This window comes from Mytilus galloprovincialis, chromosome 9 (assembly GCF_965363235.1).
Source record: "Mytilus galloprovincialis chromosome 9, xbMytGall1.hap1.1, whole genome shotgun sequence".
Classification (NCBI taxonomy): domain Eukaryota; kingdom Metazoa; phylum Mollusca; class Bivalvia; order Mytilida; family Mytilidae; genus Mytilus; species Mytilus galloprovincialis.
In genome coordinates this window covers 62,668,566-62,691,962 of record NC_134846.1, presented here as the reverse complement: position 1 = coordinate 62,691,962, position 23,397 = coordinate 62,668,566, and the positions used below count along the sequence as shown (strand labels likewise).

The 23,397-nt window shown below is 31.3% G+C and overlaps 1 protein-coding gene across 6 annotated transcripts in view; it reads left to right on the top strand.

Moving 5' to 3' along the window:
* LOC143045566 (uncharacterized) overlaps positions 1–23,034 on the top strand; it is a 58,464-nt gene extending 35,430 nt beyond the window's left edge. The window contains exons 9-32 of one of the 6 annotated variants that reach the window (XM_076218163.1): positions 1,346–1,431; positions 1,805–2,047; positions 2,706–2,839; positions 3,279–3,450; positions 3,922–4,893; positions 5,434–5,617; positions 6,825–6,890; positions 7,250–7,355; positions 7,865–7,973; positions 10,669–10,740; positions 10,859–10,936; positions 11,199–11,435; positions 12,033–12,260; positions 13,249–13,356; positions 14,176–14,279; positions 15,154–15,444; positions 15,779–15,920; positions 16,151–16,341; positions 16,850–16,955; positions 18,348–18,464; positions 18,700–19,308; positions 20,193–20,314; positions 20,611–20,775; positions 22,249–23,034. In XM_076218163.1, coding sequence (XP_076074278.1) covers positions 1,346–1,431; positions 1,805–2,047; positions 2,706–2,839; positions 3,279–3,450; positions 3,922–4,893; positions 5,434–5,617; positions 6,825–6,890; positions 7,250–7,355; positions 7,865–7,973; positions 10,669–10,740; positions 10,859–10,936; positions 11,199–11,435; positions 12,033–12,260; positions 13,249–13,356; positions 14,176–14,279; positions 15,154–15,444; positions 15,779–15,920; positions 16,151–16,341; positions 16,850–16,955; positions 18,348–18,464; positions 18,700–19,308; positions 20,193–20,314; positions 20,611–20,775; positions 22,249–22,440 — 4,834 coding nt within the window. In that variant the 3' untranslated portion in view covers positions 22,441–23,034. Of the gene's footprint in view, positions 1–1,345; positions 1,432–1,804; positions 2,048–2,705; positions 2,840–3,278; positions 3,451–3,918; positions 4,894–5,433; positions 5,618–6,824; positions 6,891–7,249; positions 7,356–7,864; positions 7,974–10,668; positions 10,741–10,858; positions 10,937–11,198; positions 11,436–12,032; positions 12,261–13,248; positions 13,357–14,175; positions 14,280–15,153; positions 15,445–15,778; positions 15,921–16,150; positions 16,342–16,849; positions 16,956–18,347; positions 18,465–18,699; positions 19,309–20,192; positions 20,315–20,610; positions 20,776–22,248 lie in introns of all 6 variants that reach the window. The other 5 variants (XM_076218164.1, XM_076218166.1, XM_076218167.1 and 2 more) reach the window with 5 other exon arrangements.
* The last annotated feature ends 363 nt before the right edge of the window (positions 23,035–23,397 follow it).

Here is a 23,397-nt window from a genome sequence, read left to right as displayed (position 1 = left end):
TAATATTGAAAAATCATTTGCAACTTCTGGTAAAATTGAAATATCAAAGTGAATAGTCTAAAGTATGAAATTATAAGTCCTAGTTTATTAAGCAATAAAATTGAATTCTTTACAACCATTTTCAATTGGCGATTATTTTCGGGCAGATGTTAGCAAGAAGTCTTCAGGAAGAAAATTGGGCTTAGAATATAAGAATCGAGGAAAATTTTGCTTTTGAAACCAGTTTTAGGGAGAGAGAAAACATTGATTGTGGTACCAAAATCAATAAAGTAAATTTCAGGAATATCTCAAATAAAAAACTTGGTTTTAAAACAATACATTGGATTTAGTTGGAATTTAAGTAGTTTAAATAAAAAGATATGTTTTCACATTTTGTGAATAAATTGTCAAAATCACATATTTTCAAAAATATTTTAGTAAAACATGTTTTGATTTGCGCCAACAAAATTAGTTTTCAAATCTAGGAAATATTTTGCATTGATAACATTCTAAAATAATTTAATGCAAGTAATTTATCTTTTAAAAAAACAAGTAATCCAGTCTAAAATGTATGAACTAGCATGATTTAACTATATATTTGTGAGAAAAAAAATGGTCGTATTGTGATTTCATGCAGTTCAAGTGAACAGTCATGCCAACGCTTTCAGAAATTTATATCTCATTGATCTCCTCCCCTGTGGATGATGAATGCTTCCAAAGTTTTCATTTAAAATAAGTTATAAACAGTGCTAATTTATTTCAGATAAATCATACCCTGTTTCAAATCATACCAACATTTGATTGAACACTCTCCTGGATGCAAACTATGCAAAATGTTTTTTGTATCTGTTTAGAGGCAAATGAGACAAGTTACTTCAAGTGTCCAAAATTGTTACTTGGGATTTTTATTTTTTTATTCAATCCGAGGTACCTTTTTTGAAACCCGATATTAGACTGTTATGTTGTTTGTATTCTTTGAAATGTAATTTTCAAAATATTTCGTTCTCAAATGTAGGAATTTCTGTAATATAGTGTAATTTTACAAAATACGACTCTATCCTCCAGTTTATTTTAAGCAAATATTAATATGTCCTAAATGAATTATAAACTGTTTTAGTTTCATCGGAAACAACATGGCACTGTAATTCTTAAACTGTAACTATGTAACACAAAAACAATATATATAAAAAAGAAAAGATACTGGTCACAAAAATGCCTTTATTACATAGAAATAATGTAGAGAAATTGTTTTTAATTATTTATGTGGGAACCACGACTTTTTGTTGGTGTAATTATCTCTTAAAAAGATTAATGACAACAAATCCTGTCGACTGGTTTAATGTTACATTCATGCTTCTGTTTACAGTCAGTCAAGTTCTGCCACAAAATCAATATCAAATGTCAACGTTGTGGATATGAGGAGCCAACTTCCAGCCAATCTTATAGTGACTGGTAAGTTACAAGAGAGATAACCCCTACATCACATGTTTACTACAACGTTTATTATATGCGAGTCTTTTTACACTAACATTCATACGATATGAATGTGTAATAATGAAATGTTCTTGACATACAAGTTCTATCACTCGGAAGAGATTTTGTGGATAGGGTCACTGATTTTATTTTAACCAGTTCTATATTATAACAATGTGATTTTTGATTAACTTGTTACATAGTTGATATTGTCATTAAATAAGTGAAAACCTAATATATCAATGGTAAACTTATTTTCAGTACGCTCATTTCAGTCTGCAAAGTTAGCTAGTTTGCTCATGAAACAGTATTTTATTGTAAAAAAAACTAAAGTAATTTACCTTGTCTATAGGATCCGCAACTGGAGCAGGCATTGCATGGTCTGATGATCCAACAAGACATTTTCCAACACAATGGATGCAAACCCCACAGTTAAACCAGTCCTGGATTGGACAGATCCCATTCACGATGCCACCTTCTATACCTACTTCTAGTGCTACAGACCAGACACTTCCCATAACAATACCTCCTGGTTTCAAAATTGCACAGGATTCTGTTACAGGACAGTTGGTCATGATTCCCTCCAATGATATTGGTAATAATTTATATTACACATAAATAAAACAATCTCTACAAAAAAAGTAAAATCACAAAAAACTGAACTCCGAGAAAAATTCAAAACGGAAAGTCCCTTATCAAATGGCAAAAATCAAATGATAAAACACATCAAACGAATGGACAATAACTGTCATATTCCTGACTTGGTACAGGCATTTTCAGATGTAGAAAATGGTGGATTGAGTCTGGTTTTATAGCGCTTAACCTTCTAAATATAACGATCTTGAACATAATATGTTGTACTTATAGCAGAAGAACCAAGTAGAATTCGTTATATCATTTGTCATTGACAAGATGCATTTTATTTTATATTGTAAATCTTTTAGAATTGAATATGTAATTTATTCAATCTTTTCAAATCTAGACAAGATAAAATTGTACAAGTAAATGCTGAAATAATTTGGCTCCTCAGTTGTTTCAGAAATCTTGAACATCGATTGAACTTGACAAGTTCAGTTTCATACACTTTTCCGTTATAGGTGGTAAAACTGATGTTTCCCTTAAATTAATCATGATTACATTTTGGGAATTTTTTACTAAATGTTTAAATAATATATAAAAGAAGAGTGCAAAAATACTCATCAATTTTGTTTTAGCTCAGATTCGATACTAATGAATTATGTTGTAATTTTCAGAAATTTATGACCCGAGCCGAATCTGGAGTTCATATGCTGCAACTCCTCAACCAATAATGCCTTCTCATCAACTGTCACAGATTCTTCCTCATAACCAAGAAAGACCGTTTGTAGTGCAACAGTACCAACAGTTGGTGAGTAATAGGAATTACTTCCTCAATATATTCTTGATAATGTTTATATAGTCGTATAGACTATTTCATAATATTTTCTCTTGACGAGGAAACTTTGGTATTAAGAATTACACACGATTTTGTGGCTGTACTTAAAAAAAGAATGATATTTCATAATACATAAATAGGGTGATTGAAAAGATCCTTATTTTTAAAGTTCTACTAAACGAAAAGATGACGTACAGTTTTGTGATAATACTTAAATTTTCATGTTGTGAAGAATCTAAAGTGAAGAAAAAAAACGTTGTGATGATAATTTGAATTGATTACCAAATGAGTTGCACATAAATAAAAGTGTCTATTGGAGACCTAACCATGAAAGTTTGATTTAAAAATATATATATATATATATCCACCGATTACAAATGTTACAATTAAATATTAAATGTCTAATAAACAGATCCAGAATAGACCAGACACTATTGTCACGTCAGAGAACACATACAACCAAAACATACAGGTATCATCAGGCAGCATAAAAAACAAAGTTACAACAACATCGACCAAACCAGCAAAGGGAATCGAGAAGAAGACAAAGTCTGTAGGAATGGTTACCCCACAAGTGACCTCGGGTAAATTATAATCAAATAGTAGTGACGTGTTCATTTGTTTTCATGGAAGCCAAACAAAATTGTATAGTTAACAATTGTCCTAACTATAAAACTATATTCTATGATATGTTAATGCAGCAAACGAACTAATCGATATTGATTTTTATTTTCCCAAAACCAAATAGAAACTAAACATAACTAAACACATATAGACAATACATTAGGAGTTAGAAACTGATACTTAATCTCAGGTAAGCATCCATGTTTTGTGATTTAAAAAAGGCAAAAGAATAGAAACAAGTTGCTGGAATCAAATTAAGAAAACCTTCATAAAAATAGTTCTTATCATTGAACATATACATAAATAATAAACAAAATTACTTGTATTTATTTATGAAATTGAAAAATATTTAATTGTCGACAGATGCATGTTTATGATGTTGAAAAGTAATGTAGAACTCTGAGTTTCTCAACAACTGTTTATTTCAGAAGTTGGAACATCCTCACAAACATTACCATATTCGTATTCGGGATCTGTGCCTTTAAGTGTGAATTCTAGCATAGTATCTCACGCTAATCTATCTTGTACAGAAGCAATTAAATCCGAGCTTTCAACAGTACAGTCACGAGGTACTTCTCCAATGGTACCCGCAAGTGAGATCGAAGACACTGAACAAGATATGATTGACAATTCTCCCGTCCAAGTTAAAACAGACAATGAAGTTCATATAGACAAAAAAGACATAATTGATGATGACGACGAGTCTTCTTTTTCATCAACAGAATCCTTTGTACATATGCACGTAACAAATTTTAAAAATGAAAATGAGAAAGATAATACTGTTTATACCAGCAAGGATTCTATTGAATTAGAAATAACAACAAAAGACAAAACTGTTCTTCCAAATGATGCAGTTTCTTTTAAAGGACAAATTAAAACACTAAATACTGATTCTGAAAATCAAACATCACTGCATAATATACAGAAAAAAGAAAATGATCGACCAATAGAGTCTTTACCCGCAAATGAATTGAAAAATCCTGATTTAATCAAACCTGACGAGAAAGTGTCATCTAATCAGTGTTGTGATCAAATTAAAGACGAAAAATCAGTTGAGTCTGTGAAAGAGGACAAATCGTCTGAAGACTATAATCCATTTCTTGATCCACAAATCCTTCAAGCTGTCGATGGTCTCGAACTTCTAAGTGCTCTTGCTGAAAAGCGTTCAAAATCAATAGATACCAGAAAGGACATAAAAGAAGAGGACGAAAAAGATGACGTAAAAAATGAAATACCAGAGGACAAAATAAAAGAAGACACATCTGAAGAGATAGAAGAAAAAGTTAAACCTATCAAAAGACCAAAAATTAAGAGAACTATAAGTCGAACACGGTCAATACCTCCATTAAAAGAGACCGAACCTCAGAGTTACTATACCTCAACGGGGCTACGCATACCACAAGGTAATTAAGTTTCATTATAGGAAATGATTCCACTTTCGATTCAGTCAGGAATCAACCTCTTAATTTGTAAATGACGTTGGTAGGAAAGCATACATTTATTAGAATTGATCGAAAATCTTAGTAAATAAACATATATTTATGATGATGCACAGGATGAATTGAAAACATATTTGTAATAATTACAAATTTTGAAAGTGAATGAAACTTGAATTCATCATCATCATCAGGCTATCGATATCGACTTACCATAGTAATGTTTACTAATTATTTTTAATCTTCCAAGATGCAAAATTAAAGTTTATAACCATCATTTCTATAGTAACAAATTTCAAACAGACATATTTTAATTGTTGTCGTGGATTTATAAAAATATGTAGATCATTCAGTTGCTTTATTCCTAGTAACTTTACTATTATTTGTAGTTTTATGAATACTTTGTTTTTTTAAGAAACTTTGAAAAGAGATAGCTTTTAACTGACACATTTTATTAACAATTACATATATTGGGTTCTTAATAAACCATTTAACTCAGAAAAACAGACCTCCCTTCTTTTCTTGACATAGGAGAGGAGGAAATCAATGCCATTGAACTGGACATGAGGATACGCTTGGCTGAACTTCAAAGAATGTACAAAGAAAAACAGAAACAGTTATCCAAATTGCAACCAAAAAAAGAAAAAGAAAAAGAATCCCCGCAAAAAGACCATAAAGAAAAAGAGTGTGGGTGAGTTGATACTTTGTTGACACCTGCTTGCCCTATGAAGACTTTGGACAAAATGATTGCTAACATATGTGACAATGGAACTGATATGTATTTAGCCTTTGACTAGTAAACCTTATCTAACACCATAAAAAAGTTTAAATATATATGATTTAATTTAGGGTAAAATTTAGTTAAATGAGTTAAAATGTAGATATTGATTGACACTTGCAACTTTCATGAAACATGATTGTCAGTGGTGACCCTATGTCTTAAAGTATTTGATATTTTTTTGAATGCAAATGCGCATCATTTCTATAAATCATCTCTTTTATTATAAGTTTTTGGTATTAAGTTTCCCGTTAATGATATAGATATCAAGATCGTTGAAAGAAAAGAACAGTGTTCATGTTTAATATTGAATTGATTCACAGATTTCTGATGTAAACCAACCGATGTATTTATTTGAGATGCACCTCAGAGAATAAATGATACCCATACATAGAATTAAACAAAAGACTTGGAGCCCTAAAACTGTAGAAGTTTTAATCAACATAAAATAATTATGGCAGTTATACTTTGGCTGGTGACTTAGAAGTTTTTGTGACTTATAAAATATATATAGCTGCCGGTCGGATTTTGTAAAACTGTAATAAACCTCTAGTTTATTGATAAAATATATATTGTCGTTTCCCTCAAGACATGTATTTGAAGTTACTAGGCCTTCGTTTTCAATCGATCCCATTGGTTGATATAGTTTTATTTTGTCAGGTTTAATGGACTCCACCCTTTTTTTGAATTTTCGTTAGACTTCGTATTTTATTTAATACTTTTTGATTGATTTTATTATAGTCCACTTTTATTTTGGGCGTATTTTATTGCATCAGTACCACATCTTTTTATGTACATCTATTGTATGCATTTATCTCTCGGAAATAAGAAATTAGTGCATTCAACAAGTTTTTTTATGTAAGCTATTTTCACGGTATTGATTTTGTTACTGGTATCCTCTACTATGAACCATGGACAGATTGGCGCTTGATAGAAAGTCTGCAGTGCTATTGGTGTGTTATACATTCGACTTTTAATACTGTGTTTGAATAATCATCGTGTGTGGTACATTGGTTTCATTTTCCTCCTTATTACTGTAATATTTAAAAGGTTGGATAAATGATAGAAAGATTATGAAATCATGTATTTAGTTTTAAAACTTAGTTCATTACCTATTTAGAGAAGCTAAGAGAGGACCAGGTCGACCAAAGAAAAAGCTGATTTCTTCACCAGGATCAGACACCAGGTAACTATTCTGTTTTAAAAAAAATAATGTAATTTGTATTTTCGTTTTCTTAATGAAGTAACATTATTCTGCCTTACGAAGAATAAAAAGAATAATATGTAGAGAAGGATCTGCTTACCATTTCAGAGCACTTGACAAAAACCCGGGTTTTTATGGGTTGCATCTTGCTGACACTTTAGTTTAATTGTAGTGTTTTGTAAACTTGTTTCATTGTTTTTAGTTTTTATTTTATTTATTTTTTGCTGTGGAGTTGTCGGTTTCTTTTGTCTTCGTCCGCCATTTTTTGGGAAAATAAACAAATAAAGACATAGATTTAACATGATTTCATGAAAGTTTGAATATACAATATTTCTTATTAGTGAGAAAAAACCGTCACCAAAAACGAAAGATGGATCTGTTAAAAAGAAGAAACCAGCAGAAGAATTGGTAGATCGAGTTTTCAGGAAAACTGGTGGTGGATTTGGTGTAAGTTTTTACGTACCATTCAAAGGGCAGTAATTCCATTTGGAAAGGGAATCTTGGTGTATACTTCAATAAGACAAAAACACTTCAACAAAAATATAAAAAATGCATGCAAAATGTCTTCAACAATAGACATGCGTCAATACAGTATAAGATTTTTTAAGTACATAAATAAACCGTTAGATTGACAAATAGATACAACTGTGTACACGTATATAAAATCAATATTTCTCAGTCATTCTGTTAGTAGAAGAGATCAAAGTAGTTATACAAGAAAACTGCATTCGATATATGTGTTGGGCTTGCATTTTTTCATCATGATGTGAAAATAATTTATAAACATAAAATTTTCAAAAATCGATTACGATTTTAATATGAGAAAAGCACGGTGTCTTTAGCATTCACTTACTTATTTGTATTAGTTAAAAAATACAGAGCAAACATTAGATAAGTATTTTACTTTATTTTCAAAAAATCGAAAAGACCAATGTTATATATTCGTCCTATTTCAGATGCCATTAAGTAAAAAGTTAAAGGCAAATGCAATGGCAGCTCTTTTTAAAACACAATCAGGATTCACAGTGAAGAGAAAAGGAAGTACTTCAAGTCTTATGTCAGCAGGTGAGTAGTAGATATGTATATTATTTAAACCTTTCCTGACTACTGTTTAAAAATGTACCGAACTCCAAGGTAAATTGAAGACTTTTAAAGATTAAAAATGCATTCGTCAGCCATCACAGGAACTAGTGGAACATAACTGTCATGTTCCGGACTTTGTGCAGTCATTTTCGTAAAAATGGTGGGTTGAACCTTAATTGATAACGTATTCTTTTTACGAAAAAGTCAACAAATGTTTTTAAAAAATACATTATACCCCTTATAAAAGATCAAGCTAACGCACCAGGGGTATATAAATAAAGGCAACAGTAGTATACCGCTGTTCAAAACTCGTAAATCTATGGACAAAAAAACAAAATCGGGATAACAAACCAAAACTGGGGGAAATGCATTAAATATAAGAGGAGAACAACGACACAACATTGTCATTTTCGTAAAAATGGTGGGTTGAACCTTAATTGATAACGTATTCTTTTTACGAAAAAGTCAACAAATGTTTTTAAAAAATACATTATACCCCTTATAAAAGATCAAGCTAACGCACCAGGGGTATATAAATAAAGGCAACAGTAGTATACCGCTGTTCAAAACTCGTAAATCTATGGACAAAAAAACAAAATCGGGATAACAAACCAAAACTGGGGGAAATGCATTAAATATAAGAGGAGAACAACGACACAACATTAAAATGTAACACACACAGAAACGGACTAAGCATTAGACAAATATCCGCGGAAATGAATTGGTTTTGGATATTCTTTGCTGCAATTCTGGTTTTATTTCTGAAATTTAATGTATATTGCAGTTGTTGTATTATCGGCGATTTTGTGTTAATTGATAATCTTTTATAGTTTTAACCGCTTATTTACTGTTAAAACATACAATCAATCCTATCGTATGACGTAAATATATCTTAACAGGAGGTTTTGTGCTTTCAAATATTCACTTTAGATTGTTGAATTTGGTATCTGGTGCAGTAACATTGGAACACTTAATGTTAATAATTAAAGATATGTTATGTGCATGTTTTCATCATAAAAGTTTTATAAACAATGATGTGCGCCTGTCGATGAAATTTATCCAACAGTTTTATTGGGAAGGATTACTATAACCGACAAATCGTATTTTGTCGCTAGCCATTCCAAATATTTGGTATGATATGACACATCTTTGCCTCAACTCAGAAGAGACACGTTTTCGCAATCTTTTATATTTAGATACCCGAAAAGTCTTCAGACCCTTGAAATTACGGATCATGTCCTGTTCTTTAATGCCATTCTTTGACTATTTTGGAATTCAGGACGAGATTCAATCATCCGTCATTTACCGTTTTCATTAATGTGTAATGCGATAAGCAATTTTTGTGGCCATTGTAGTGATTATTTGCCTCCGATTTTAAAATAGATACTTCCTAATTCGATTATTTTTGTCATTTGGGTACAGGAATAATAAAAAATTTACGTAGCACTGAAACAAATTGACATTATATTCATTATTTTTTTTATTATTGCGATATTTATATAAAATGTCCTAAATTTCATAACACGATATAATATAATAATAATGCAAAATATTCATTGTTATAGATTGCTTTTAAAATGTTGATATTGAGCGTACCTGGTTATAGTTTAACATAAACCTGTAACATATGTATTGTATATGGAAGTCTGCATCAAACACGTTGCTTCCGCAAATGAACTATTATTCTGATAGTGTTATACTGTGATATTCGTGTACTTGCCGTACATTGGCTCCTTTTTAAGGGCATGTAAAAGTTGTTAATAGAACCCCTTATTATTTTTTTTTACAAAACACCACTATGACAAATATTGAAAGTGTATGTTTAATTGCTTCAAAGAGATAAGCTCGGGATCACATAATATTTTTTGATATATCTGCAGATGCGGATACGTCAACGTATACGATACGGTTGACACGTTTGTAAATGACCGACCTCTAAACACAAGGACGTTATATATGCCAGTAACTCAACCTATGATGAGATTTAACAAATTATGACGTAAATTCTATACACGATATGAATTCAGTTCATAAAATGTCATCGGATTCAATACAAATTAATTTAGTAGCCCTTTCTTTACATGTATTATTACAACTCAAAATGTTAACATAATTATAAATAAAAATATATTCAATCGAATATACGCGTCCAATTGAAATAAACTCATCATAGATACCAGTATTAAAATTTTATATTTACGACAGACGCGCGTTTCGTCTACAAAAAAACTCATCAGTGACGCTCGAATCAAAAATAGTTTAAAAGGCCAAATAGAGTATGAAGTTGAAGAGCATTGAGCACCAAAATTCCTAAAAGTTTTGCCAAATACAGCTTAGGTGAGATGGGCTTTCATCTTGGGAATATATACTAAATGTGAATCAAATTATGCATCTTACCCAAAACAAATCAAAGGAGTATATGATGTATTTTACTTGTGCATTATATAGTATTATATTATCATAAGTTTATGTGCAAATATAGGGACTGATGTTACACTAAAAATCAATTTAGTGTTATAGTAGTGCCAAATGTTAAATTATGAACATAAAAATGTTGTTCTTTTACATACGGATATATTCTTTTCATCTTATCAATATGAATATGTTATCATGTTTATCTTTAAAGTGAATACATGTCTTGCTTTTGTTTAACAAATTCCTTGCATTGTTCTTGTAGGAAAAAGCTTTTCTTCAGAAAAAACTTTCAAGAGTAAGAAGCATTTACATAAAGGATCTTCAGATGGCAAAGGTAATTAATCTTTAGCGCAAAATATATATATCACTTTAGTATCTTTTTACAAAATCTCATGTATATAATCCCCTTTTTCTTGCTATCAGTTGAACAAAACTTTATCTTATATTTTCAGTCTCAATTTTAAATCCAAGACCAAAGAATGAAACAGATGAAAAGAAACGCATTTTTAAAACGAAGAAAATAAAAGAAGGTAATGATTAAAGTCTTAGCTTTTATGAGATTATTTCACCACAACAAGTTTTTATACAACACCCCCTTTTTAAGACTTCATTCTTTTACATGTTTTTTTTATATATCAATAAGACAGATCTTGGCAACAATTAAGAAAAATAAATTCTGTATCAATTTTACGACAAATTAAATTATCTTCCGGACCAATGACACCAAATTGCTTCAATTGCCTCGTTGCATTTTATAATTCTATAAAATATAAAAAAAACACCTTTTGACAGAGACTAAAGATGGTATATTAAAAAAATGGAGGAAAGAAGATGCTCTAAAGGAAAAGAGTCTCGACATTGTTAAAGAAAAGAAACGAGAATTACATAAAGAAAAGAACCGAGATGTCCAAAACGATAAGAATCGAGATGTTCACAAAGAAAAAAATCGAGATATTCACAAGCAAAAGAATCGGGACGCCCATAAGGAAAGCAGTCAGGATGTTCATAAAGAAAGGAATAAGGAAAAAGGTAAGTAAAGCACAACCCTCCATATATAATGCAGCACATGTTTGAGTCAGCGCGAATAATATTTAAAATTCTATCAAGTGATTATGTCATGTCACGAATAACGTGACAACATCGTTTTCAAAGTAATCAAAGGTACCAGGATTATAATTTAATACGTTAGACGCGCGTTTCGTCTACATCAGACTCATCAGTGACGGTCAGATCAAAAAAGTTATAAAGCCAAACAAGTACAAAGTTGAAGAGCATTGAGGACCCAAATTTCAATGAGTTGGGCCAAATATGGCTAAGTTTATTTATTCCTGGGACAAGAAAAATTCAATGTTTTGGAAACAGGCAATTTATAAAATTGACCATATAATTGATCTTCATGTTAACACCGAATTGCTGACAACTGGGCTGGTAATACCTTCTGGGACGAAACATCCACTTGCAGTGGCATCGACCCAGTGGTGTAAATAGTACCAGGATTATAATTTAATACGCCAGAACACTGTTTTTAGCAGTCTGATTAAGGTTTCGGTTGTCTAAATATAAAACAGAAGTTTTAATTTTATAAACTTTGTCAACACTACAGTTAAGAGTTTTATTTTCTTGTAGATAAGGAAGCTCTCCAATCTGGTCTTGGACTATTAGCAAAATATGCTTCAAATGCTTTGAAGCAACACATGACTTCAAAAAAGAGCAAACGAAAACGACAAGGTTCGTGTTCAGAAGAGACAACAGATACTGTAGTCGCTGTACATAGTGATGAAGAATCGGCTATTACTAATGAGACTAACGAAAATATCGCTTCCACTAGTATAGCAACCTCCCCTCAAATAGAAGGTAGCTAATAACAAGCAGCATTATATTGTATTCATGCACATGTATTACCACTGTTAAGGTTTATTTTCCCTTTAGAACAAAGTATTTTGTAGTGATCATTCCACAGGTTTATATTTTAGCATGTATAAAAGAACGTTATTTGCACGAGTTATTTTCATAAAGTACTATTATTGTTACAAAATATAGATATCATGTAGAATTGTAACAATTCATATACACAGTTTGCATGATTAGTACAGATATTTTAGTTTAAATATATCATTGACCTATTAACCCCTGGCGTCTGTCTACTACATTAAAAGCTAGTTGTTGTTTGAAATTTAAAAAAAAATTCTTATCACAATTTTGAAAAGTTTTGACATAATACTTATATGACTTCAATTAACCAATAAATACATAATTGTTTACGATAGCTGTTTCTGTCCTAAAAATATGACCAGATTTTTTTAATGTAGGTTTTTTTTTATTTGATAAATATCATTCTTGATAAAAAAAAAAGGGGGGGGGATACAGGATATGATATTGGGTTTGATGGCTTAAACAGGTTTTTTGTCTCTAAATACATACAAGAACGATCTAGACTTGATATCACTTGATAATACAGTATTTTAAGTCGAAGAACACGATATTAAAAATATTTGGACAGTTTTTATAACAAATGCAATAAAGTACGGAGATGCATTGGATTTTTCGTTCTAAGAAAATCAGTTATGAATATAAAAAAAAATAGGTTTAAAAAAAAATGTTGGTATTAGCAATATTGTTTTTTTAAATTTCTTGGTATTAGCAATATTGTTTTTTTATAGCTTAATAGCAGTCATAGTAATCTTAAAAACCTGACTTGATCTAGATTGTGACCAATAACTTTTTATGGAAGGGGTATTTATAATTTTAAAACATGAACAAAAGAAGTAAGAATTCTTAGGGAATTTCATGTTGAGGCTGTTTATTAAAAACCAAACTTGAGAAATTTACCATTTCTATACAGAAACAGAAAGGAAAGATGTAAAATCGGAACCAGACAGCCCCGAGATCAAAAAGAGAAAACCGGGTCGACCACGCAAAGGAACGCCTGCAAGAACAACAGGTGTCACAGGTAAAAACATAAGCACCAGTTTATTAATTTTCAAATCTCAAATTTTAATGAAGAAGATAAACAAACACTTTGGGAATTTAATAGTAGCCAAACGGGTCGCGCCAAACATCGCCTGATAGGCTGCTACACCCATCTTCCGAATTCACAGACTCGAGGAAAAATGTTTTAATCGGAAACAGGACATACTCAGTAACATAACATTTCAGACTATTCTGGTATTAAAATATACAAGACCGCCAAAACATGTCGCTAGTGAGTTTCAACATAGACACATCATTTCGGTCAACCAATTCGTGGCCGTAAAGTTCCTTATTAACCCTGTTGGAGCAGTTTTTGTTTAAGACAGTGATTAATAGTCTGGTTTTTTTTTCAAATACGACTAACGATATTATCACTTCCATCAATATCGCAATTTTGTTTTAGCAGAATGTAACAATGATGTATTGCATCTATAAATATAGGATGATCGAAATAATAATTTATTTTCTTCAAAAACAACGATTTGTTTAAGATTGACCATTTTGCAAAGAAAGAATCAAATGTCTGGCAATATTCTAAAACAAACTATTTATTACGAGTATATTTTACGTAAGTAAGGACTGAAGAGCATATGCACTAAGAAATAATTAAAACGATGACAAAATTGCATCATCATTCGAAAAGATTATCAAAAGAGACATATCTGTATTATATGATTAAAAAGATAGAAATACGTTTGCCATTTGATTAGGTACTTTCCTTTTAGATTTTTCCTCGAAGTTCAGTAGTTTTGTGATTTTACTTTTCATAAATATCCGTATATATTAATGCTCTTTTCAGAAACACTTGTAGCGAAAACATCCAAAACGTTCCAGCTATTTCAGTATCAAAGCTTTCAAGATCTAGCTAAAAAGAACAAAGATGAAACTCAAAGAAAACCAAAGGTAATACTACTTTTTTTAAAGTTTACTTCATAAAGGATATCCTCAATCAATGATACTTTTCCATAAGAAATGAGAATTAATGACGAGGCCGCTATCAAGCTGATTAAATTGTATACACTAAAAAATAGGTATTTTGTTTACTGATGTTCAAATTCATAAATCGATTAAGTTGACAAATCAAGAAAACAAAAACTAAGGGAATCGATAGAACTACAAACGGTGCGAGCCTTGATGCGTTGATTGGACAAAAGAGGGGCAGAAGATACCTTTGGGACATTCAAGCGTCCCCTACTATGCATGCATCATCTGTTATTCGAGTCTTGTTAACTTGATTAACATTTCAGAACGGGACTAAGCTACAAAAATTGAAAACAACACATTTAATAATTTCAATGCGTCCGAAGCGCATCGTATAAATAACAGATAAGACGACAATTATAGTATCTATAGATCTAATACTGGAAAACATGTCGATTGTGCGTTAAGATACAGATATATGATCTCGGTTAAGCAATGCGTAAATCTTAGTCGTCCTTCCTCACAACCTTGTTGGAGCTGGTTTTGTATTGTAAATAACATACCCCTGTCGATGTTAAATGCAAAGATAAGAGTCATTTTCATTGCCAATAACTGTGTTTACTGCTGATTTCGTCTTGCTGACACCACAACTGACGAAACGATATACTGAATCCCTATTCCGTTATCAAAAGTAATAGCATAATATGAAAGTAATGGAAGAACTATTTTACTGTTTTGGAATGTGAAGGGTCAGAATATATCTTTCGCTACAATCATTTTCAAACTTATTTTTGAATCGAATCAATAATTCACTGATACGAAAAGGATTTGTTAGTATACTAATATATTTTCAAAGGTGGAACCTGAATCGCCTATGAAGCCATTGTTCCTGGACGAAGAATGGTTGATAAGACGAAGTGAAAGAATATTTCTTAGTGATCCTAGTCCTCAGCCTAGTCCAAATTATACCCAGTCAACAAAGCAATCGGTTTCCAAACCTCAAACCAAAGCTGAACCAAAATCAAAAAGTGACCAAGCTAAGTTACAGAAAGCTAAGAATATGAAAGAACTAACTCAGAAAGTAAAAAGAAAATACAAAAAATCAATGGAAAAACGAACAAGTATGAAAGCGATGGAAATGAAAAAGGTTATTATATTTTTTAAGAAATGGTTACATTTAGATATGCTGCCATTTTCTGAATTGTTATCATACTATTTATACAGTTTTATATGTGAAATCATTTTTTCATTGGGGTTAAATTACGGCATCGAAATATTAGCGCATTCTTCGCATCAATTAAGGTGCTTTAGTATGAACTATTTGTATGGTCATTTTCTCGTATTTGACGTGATTGAAAATTATTAAAATAATTTGATAAAAACCCTTGAGAAATTTCCTCTTTTATAGTACTCTGTACCGCATCAATTAATGTACATGAAACAACATATTTTTCAAACTGCTACTTCTTTATTATAACTAGGAACAAAGACGTGAACTGAAAAAGAAAAGGCTCAAACGTGAGGATGTAAAACCTCTAATTAACGTACAAGAAAATGACGACAGTGAAAGTGAGGGAGACGATATCCCACTTAGTCGTCTTAAAGATATGCCTTCAACTCCAGGTAAGAAACTAAGGTGTTTGTATCAAGTTTCTATTAGTAGTTATTTTAAATAAATATATGGAATTAACTATTCCAATAAGCCCTATTTCATGTTTATTTTTCATTTACATATGAATAGTGGTAAAATCGGTCTTTACATGTATGAATGAACAGTTTTGATATTAGTTGAGGTGTCAAATGGAAATTATTTCTTTTTCACTTAAAATCTAATAGTATGTTAATTTTTGCAGGACCAAGAACTTGTGTACTTACCGAAAGCGATCTCCAAGACGGACTTAATGTTCTTGTATTCAAAGATAGTTTGTTTTATGAAGGAACTGTTCAACCTATTCATCCGCCTGATATTTATGGTGTACTAATAAAAAATGAAAGAGGAAATCGTCCTCATATTTATTCAAGAGAAGAGATCCTGAAAGAAGTTGTAAGTATAATTGGTTGTGTGATATACTTAATATACTAGTACCGTTTCTACATAGACATTTCTCATATTTATAACCGTATATACATTTTTTTTCTGTGCCATTTTGTGTCAAAAAAACGTTTCTGCAATGTATGTTGTTTAACTAATGGCTCATTTGATACACATAAAATTACATTGTATTGGAATATTTACTTAGAATGAGCTTTATACTTTAAGATGACCAACACACTTATGTCAGTACGAAATTCTTCTTGATCCAGAGGTCTGCATTATTCTTGTCAACGCTCGTGCAAAGAAATATACTTTGGTTCAAATATATTGCTATGAAATGTAGGCATCCTTTATGTTTTACAGCCCTCGTCTTCCTAAACATTATTTGATTTTCGAGTTGTGCCTTAGAACTTTCCTTCGTAAATTTAATTTAAAATTTGATTCATCAATTCTTTCGGATATTTTGATGCACATAAAACTGGTATATTTTAGAATAAATTGATATACTGTATTTTAGGTATTGGATCTACAACCCAATTCAATTCAACTGCGAGAGGGTTCACGTATTTGTGCTTACTGGAGTCAGCAATTTAATTGTTTGTACCCTGGAACTGTTTCCAAAGGTAAATTTGTAAGACACAGGTGTATATGTTATTAATTTAAATATTTTTCTTTTATCAATAATCAATGATGTTCTTAATTAATTAAAGTTTGAAATATATTTTGTGATTATTTAACAAAAAAGATAATCCCTTTCGGGTACCTATTTTCATTGTTATTTAATTTAGTTGTTTTGTCAAAGTCTGCATACATTCCTTTAGAATATTTATTATTAATTGAACATTTAAATTTGTGGTTCTCCTGTACCCACAAAATTCACGAAAATTTTATCCACCGAATATTAATGAATCCACAGTACTCCTTTATATAACAATTTCTCTGACTTTTCATAAAAATAAACTCAAATTTATATTGATAAGCCTGACGCACAATCCATCTTCACCAGACATGTTATTACATTAGATTTACAGAAAATGAAAATATCTATATATGATATATCTTGTACGGGGCTCGTGATAACCTCGGCGACGAAACGTCCTCCACCAGAGGTTTAGAATGTTTTGCAACTGTCGATAGATTATTTAATTAATTGATCTGTCGATGTCTCGCTCCTTTAAGAGTTCTTGCGATTTCCCTAAGCTTTTGCTTTCTACCTTGATTTGTCTCACCCTGATCGATTTGCAAGACTTGAAAATCAGTTCGCTACTGTCGCTTAATCGACCTAGTAGTTGTAAGAACTCACCAAAGATACCACCAGGCTTCTAATTTGTAAATGCGAGTTTTGTCTACATAAAACTAACCATAGGTGCTCGAATGACATTCAAAATTATGTTACTAAGGAATGAAATATAAAGAGATGTTTAAGTTATGCGGTCTTTTACTATAAAAATTGAAACGGATGTTCACTAGACAAATCTTGTACATGATATACCCGGTATTGAAGTTTCATTTAATGAAGTATCTTCCGTATAATGAATCTTAATTTATTTTGATTTTTTAAAGTGTTCCCTTACTGATGTCATCCTTTTGTATATGAAGATAAAAACTCAAAGTTCTGTACACTCTCTCTTGTATAAACGTTTGCCAAGTATTTTCAAAGTCTACTGTGAATAATAGATATGAGAATGATTTATGCATAAATAACAGAAGACCTTTTCCTGTCGTCTAGTTTCCTTTGGTGTTCATGCTTTGCCTCAAGTTTGTGTCTTCAACCCTAAGTAATCGATTAATGTGAATTGATCATCGGCAAACTACTGATACTTACATTACAACTACTGTATAATAAAACATAAAAATTCAAAGCACAAAACTACTGAACTCCGAGGAAAATTCCAAAATGAAAGTCCATAATAAAAATGGCAAAATCAAAAGCTCAAACACATCAAACAAATGTATGTTAAATATGCTAGGATCAAATCAAAATACTCATTAATGGTGTGGTTTTATTTCTGTAGGCAGTCCCAATTCTAGTCCAGATATACGATTCATTAATGTTGAATTTGACGATGGTGATTCTGGTAAAATTCCAATCGATCACATACGATTGCTTCAGGCAGACTTCCCACTTGTGTGTAAGTATAATATTTGCATTGACAGATTTTAAAAAGTTAATTTTACAGATGTTTGTCTTTTGTCTTTTTATTTTAACGACTATGTGAATAAAAAATAATTGATTTGGCACTTTCTGCTATAAAGAAGAAATTAACACTTTATTATTTTCGTTCCTCCAAGGATGCCTTCATCAGATAAACAACACTTTGTATATTTGTTTTAAACTAATTTCATGTGAAACCTATTGTATTACAGCATATGACCCAAATCCTCTGTTGCTTATTGGAAAACGACGACGACATACAACATCAGATATATCAGAACATAGAAAATCTGAAAATCCTTCTGTTTCTGATTCTCATATAAAAGTCAAACGTGGCCCAGGACGACCTCCAAAAATAAAACAGGACGACTTTTTAGAAATTGCTTCAGAAGACGAACAGGATATTGATGTTTGTGGTTTTGATGACAGTGATAGTGACACTGACAAAGATGATACCGATAGTGTGTTCAGTTTACATTCTTCACAACAGCATAATAAACATCATGGTTCTAAAAGGAAGCATAAATCTGACAATGATAAAGAGGTTAAAAAGAAAAAAGTTCGTTCAGAAGATAAGAAGAAAGAACGAAATGTTTTTGAGGATCAAGGTAATTTTTTGAAGTGTAATCATTCAGACATACCTCATTTGTCATTTATTCATCATTATCATTTTGGAAATCATCATGAGGGAAAATCCATATTGGCTCAAAGTCTGATGTTTACTCAGTTTAAAAGCATTGGAAATGGTGACATAGCAAGGACTGAATCATTGTTCCAGAAGCCTTCATTTAATGTAGAGACTAAGAGCAGAGCGGCGGCAGGTACTAATTACATTATACATGTTGTACTGCCTTCATCATGCTTCTACATACAATGGCTGTGCTTTTATCTTATATTTCCATTCGATGTTGTTGCTACTGAGATTGACTTTGTGGTAATCTTTTAAGTATTGAATTATCTTGCACTATTATGTTATAAAGATACCTGAGTATAATATCATGTAGGTCGTCTATGTGTCATTAGTTTTTATCACTGCAACGTTTCAATTTAAAAGAATAGATATTAAGACATGAAAGTCATGTTAGAAATTGAAATTATAATTGCAGAAATATCTAGGTGCTCTTCACCTATTGGATTTCTCCGTTACATACTTGCGTTTCGGACGCAAAGAAACCTCATGCACTCTAATTATCTCCAATATTTAAATAAGGGCCATAAATAATACCATATCATAAAGTGAGACATTCAATCCTCGATTTAGAATAATCAAAATAGACTGTAAGTTGTGTTTGTATAAATGAAATTTTCTGATTTCGTTTCATTATAAAAATGTGATATATAAAATTTGTAGAAAGAAATTGTAGAGAAATTGTATGAAAGAGAGTTGGAACATACCATAGTATAATCTAGAATCATTAGTCGAAAATGAACTGACAAGGCAATGGGAAAAACAAAAAACAGCCGAAAGACCATAAAAAGTCTTAGCCGTTTTAAAAATAAAATATATTTGTAATAAAGCGAATAGCCGTTTAAAAAATGAAATAAAATATATTTTTAATAAAGCGAATAATAAATAGTCCTGTCTCTGAGGTTATTGGTATGCCTTAGAAATACAACACAAAACATAGATGCCAATATTGTTGGACAATCGTTTTGATTATTGTACTTGTTTTGTTAATTTGTTGATAATCAAACTTTTTTGTAGCTTTTATACCTCCACGACAGCTATGGCGCTGGCATGGTAAAAGCACAAAAAGGCCTGGCATGAAAGGAAAAGCAAAGAAAGAATTTTACAGAGAAATTGTCCGTGGGAAAGAGGAAATAAAAGTAAATATTTTGATTAATTGGTATAATGTAATAAATGTTTAAAGTTGAGTAATGTGTTTTGTATCGTCTGTCAAGATTGCAACCAATGAGTGTAGAATACGTGTGGTGTGTTTTTTTTATTTTAATTGCTTGAATTTAAAAGTATTGTTAATTTGTCTTAAAAATTAACACATGCAGCCTTTTAATTCCCTTTTGGTAAAAGTTTTGGATCATAATTTTCATTGTATATTATCTTTTCCTCTGTGTATGATTCTATTAACTAATAAATGCTTAAAAGTAAAGTGATTATCTTTCAGGTTGGAGACTGTGCCGTTTTCCTATCTACAGGAAGACCTCACTTACCGTATATCGGTCGCATTGATAGTATGTGGGAATCGTGGGGAGGACAAATGACTGTCAAGGTCAAATGGTTTTATCATCCCGAGGAAACACGTGGTGGTAAAAAACTACAGGACATGAAGGTTTGCTATTTCAATTGTTATATTATTATGGTAGACTGCTTTATAAAGAATATTAAGTGTTAATGTTTATCGTGTTGAAATAGTTATCATGTAAAACGATTTTTTTCTCTCAATTATAGACAAAGCTAATGAAATCAGCGGCGGATCCAGCCATTTTAAAAAGGGGGGTTCCCAACCCAGAGTAAATGGGGGGGGGGATTCCAACTATATGCTCCCATTCAAATGCATTGATCGGCTAAAAAAAGGGGGGGTTCAAACCCCCGGAACCCCTACCCCCCCCCTGGATCCGCCACTGAAAATGGTTTTCAGAAAAAATCTTGTCTAAGAATAGTCTACATACCTTGTCATCAAATAATACGACTGAAGTTTTGTATCTGGCTAAAAAATAGTAGCAGCTGATTTTTTCCATTTTAAATAGTTTCATCATTAGATATTTCAGGGAAAATCATTTCTTTGTACTTGCTGTTATTATAGCATTGTGATGTTAAACCAATAAAATATATATTTCACTTGTTTAAATGTAACTATTATGTCAATAGCAACTGTTTTGTTGGGAATTATTATTGCTACATAGGAATTCTTAGCGAGTTTGGATTCATAAATATTTTGATATGAGTGTCTATGATGAGTCTTTTGTAGACGAAATGCGCGTCTGACATACTAAATTATAATCCTGGTACCTTTGATAACTATTTACAATTTTCGATGCCACTGCTGGTGGACGTTTCGTCCCCGAAGATATCACCAGCCCAGTAGTCAATACTTCGGTATTGACATGAATATCAATAATGTGGTCAATTTCATAAATTTCCTGTTTACAAAACTTTGAATTTTTCGAAAAACTAAGGATTTTCTTATACCAGGCATAGATTACCTTAGCCGTATTTGGCACAACTATTTGGAATTTTGGATCTTCAATGCTCTTCAACTTTGTACTTGTTTGGGTTTATAAATATTTTGATATGAGCGTCACTGATGAGTCTTATGTAGACGAAATGCGCGTCTGGCGTACTAAATTATAATCCTGGTACCTTTGATAACTATTTACAACACTGGGTCGATGCCACTGCTGGTGGACGTTTCGTCCCCGAGGGTATCGCCAGCCTAGTAGTCAATACTTTGGTGTTGACATGAATATCAATATTGTGGTCAATGTCATAAATTTCCTGTTTACAAAACTTTGAATTTTTCGAAATACTAAGAATTTTCTTAAACCAGGCATAGATTACCTTACCCGTATTTGGCACAACTTTTTGGAATTTTGGATCTTCAACTTTGTACTTGTTTGGGTTTATAAATATTTTGATATAATCGTCACTGATGAGTCTTATGAAGACGAAATGCGCGTCTGGCGTACTAAATTATAATCCTGGTACCTTTGATAACTATAAGCGAGCAATCAGGATAAAACTGAAGTGCGAACTTTTTAGTAGCTTTTGATATTATTAACAGGGTTATATATCTTTATTACAGAGAGCTCTATTCCAGTCCCCACATTTCGATGAGAATGACGTTCAAACAATTTCTCATAAATGTGACGTCATCTCTTACACAGACTATAGACGCGGGAAATGTGATAAATTAGAGAGTTGTGATGTATATTACTTGGCGGGAACATATGAACCTACCATCGGATTACTCAAATTTGAACAAGATGTCATGTGAATTCGTCATGTCTAGGTCAAATGACTTCCGTTAATAGTTGTGATAAAATTATATGTACATGATTGTGTTCATTGAAGGTTGAGAATTACAGAAATCCTTACATTGCATTTATAGTTTCTTAGAAACTTGTCTGCGTGGAGGTTTAAACTGTGATAAGTTTTGTGTTCGGAGCATGTTTGCAAAGTCCCGAAATGTTGTTAAGACTTGTTTTTTAAAAACATTGTTGAATTATTGTTACACTATTGTACGTTGTTCGATTACAAATATGTTTTGTTGATTTTGTAATATTTTATTGAAATAAGTGCTATGTTTAAAACATTAAGTGCTAAGAACTTTCTCACATTTGAACTTCGCATTTAATAATGATACGGTGCTTTCATGAATACTTTTATCTTTGTCTCTGGTCTATATTTCTTAAATAAGAGAATATAAGTACTTTTACCTTGTATCTTATAAAGCAGCATAATGTTTATATATGTAAAATTTCTATAACTTGCTTTTAGACTGTTTATGTGCAATAGATACGCTGTATAGTTCAAAATGTATATGTATGCAGAAACAAGGATGTGTTCATAATCTTCCAAAATATCAATATTCATTACAATCAAAATGGACACTGTTGATAGACGCTGTTCAATTTCGGTATATGTCAATGAAATACCAACCCAATATTAAATTTATACAAAAGACATCTGTAGACCAACATACATTCTTCAAAACATTTACTTACATACATAAAACTGTAAATCGGCGAAAGTTAATACAAGTTTTGTATTTATCAGAAACTTTTAAAGATCTTTTGTAGTTTGAAAGAATTATTTTATTAATCTTCTAACACTGTGAAATTTTGTGTTACTGGTAAATAATATATCATCTATTCAAGACTAATCTGACATTCGTTATTAAAGATGTATTTAGGTGCTCTGTTATTCCATATGGAATATATCATTCCCCTCG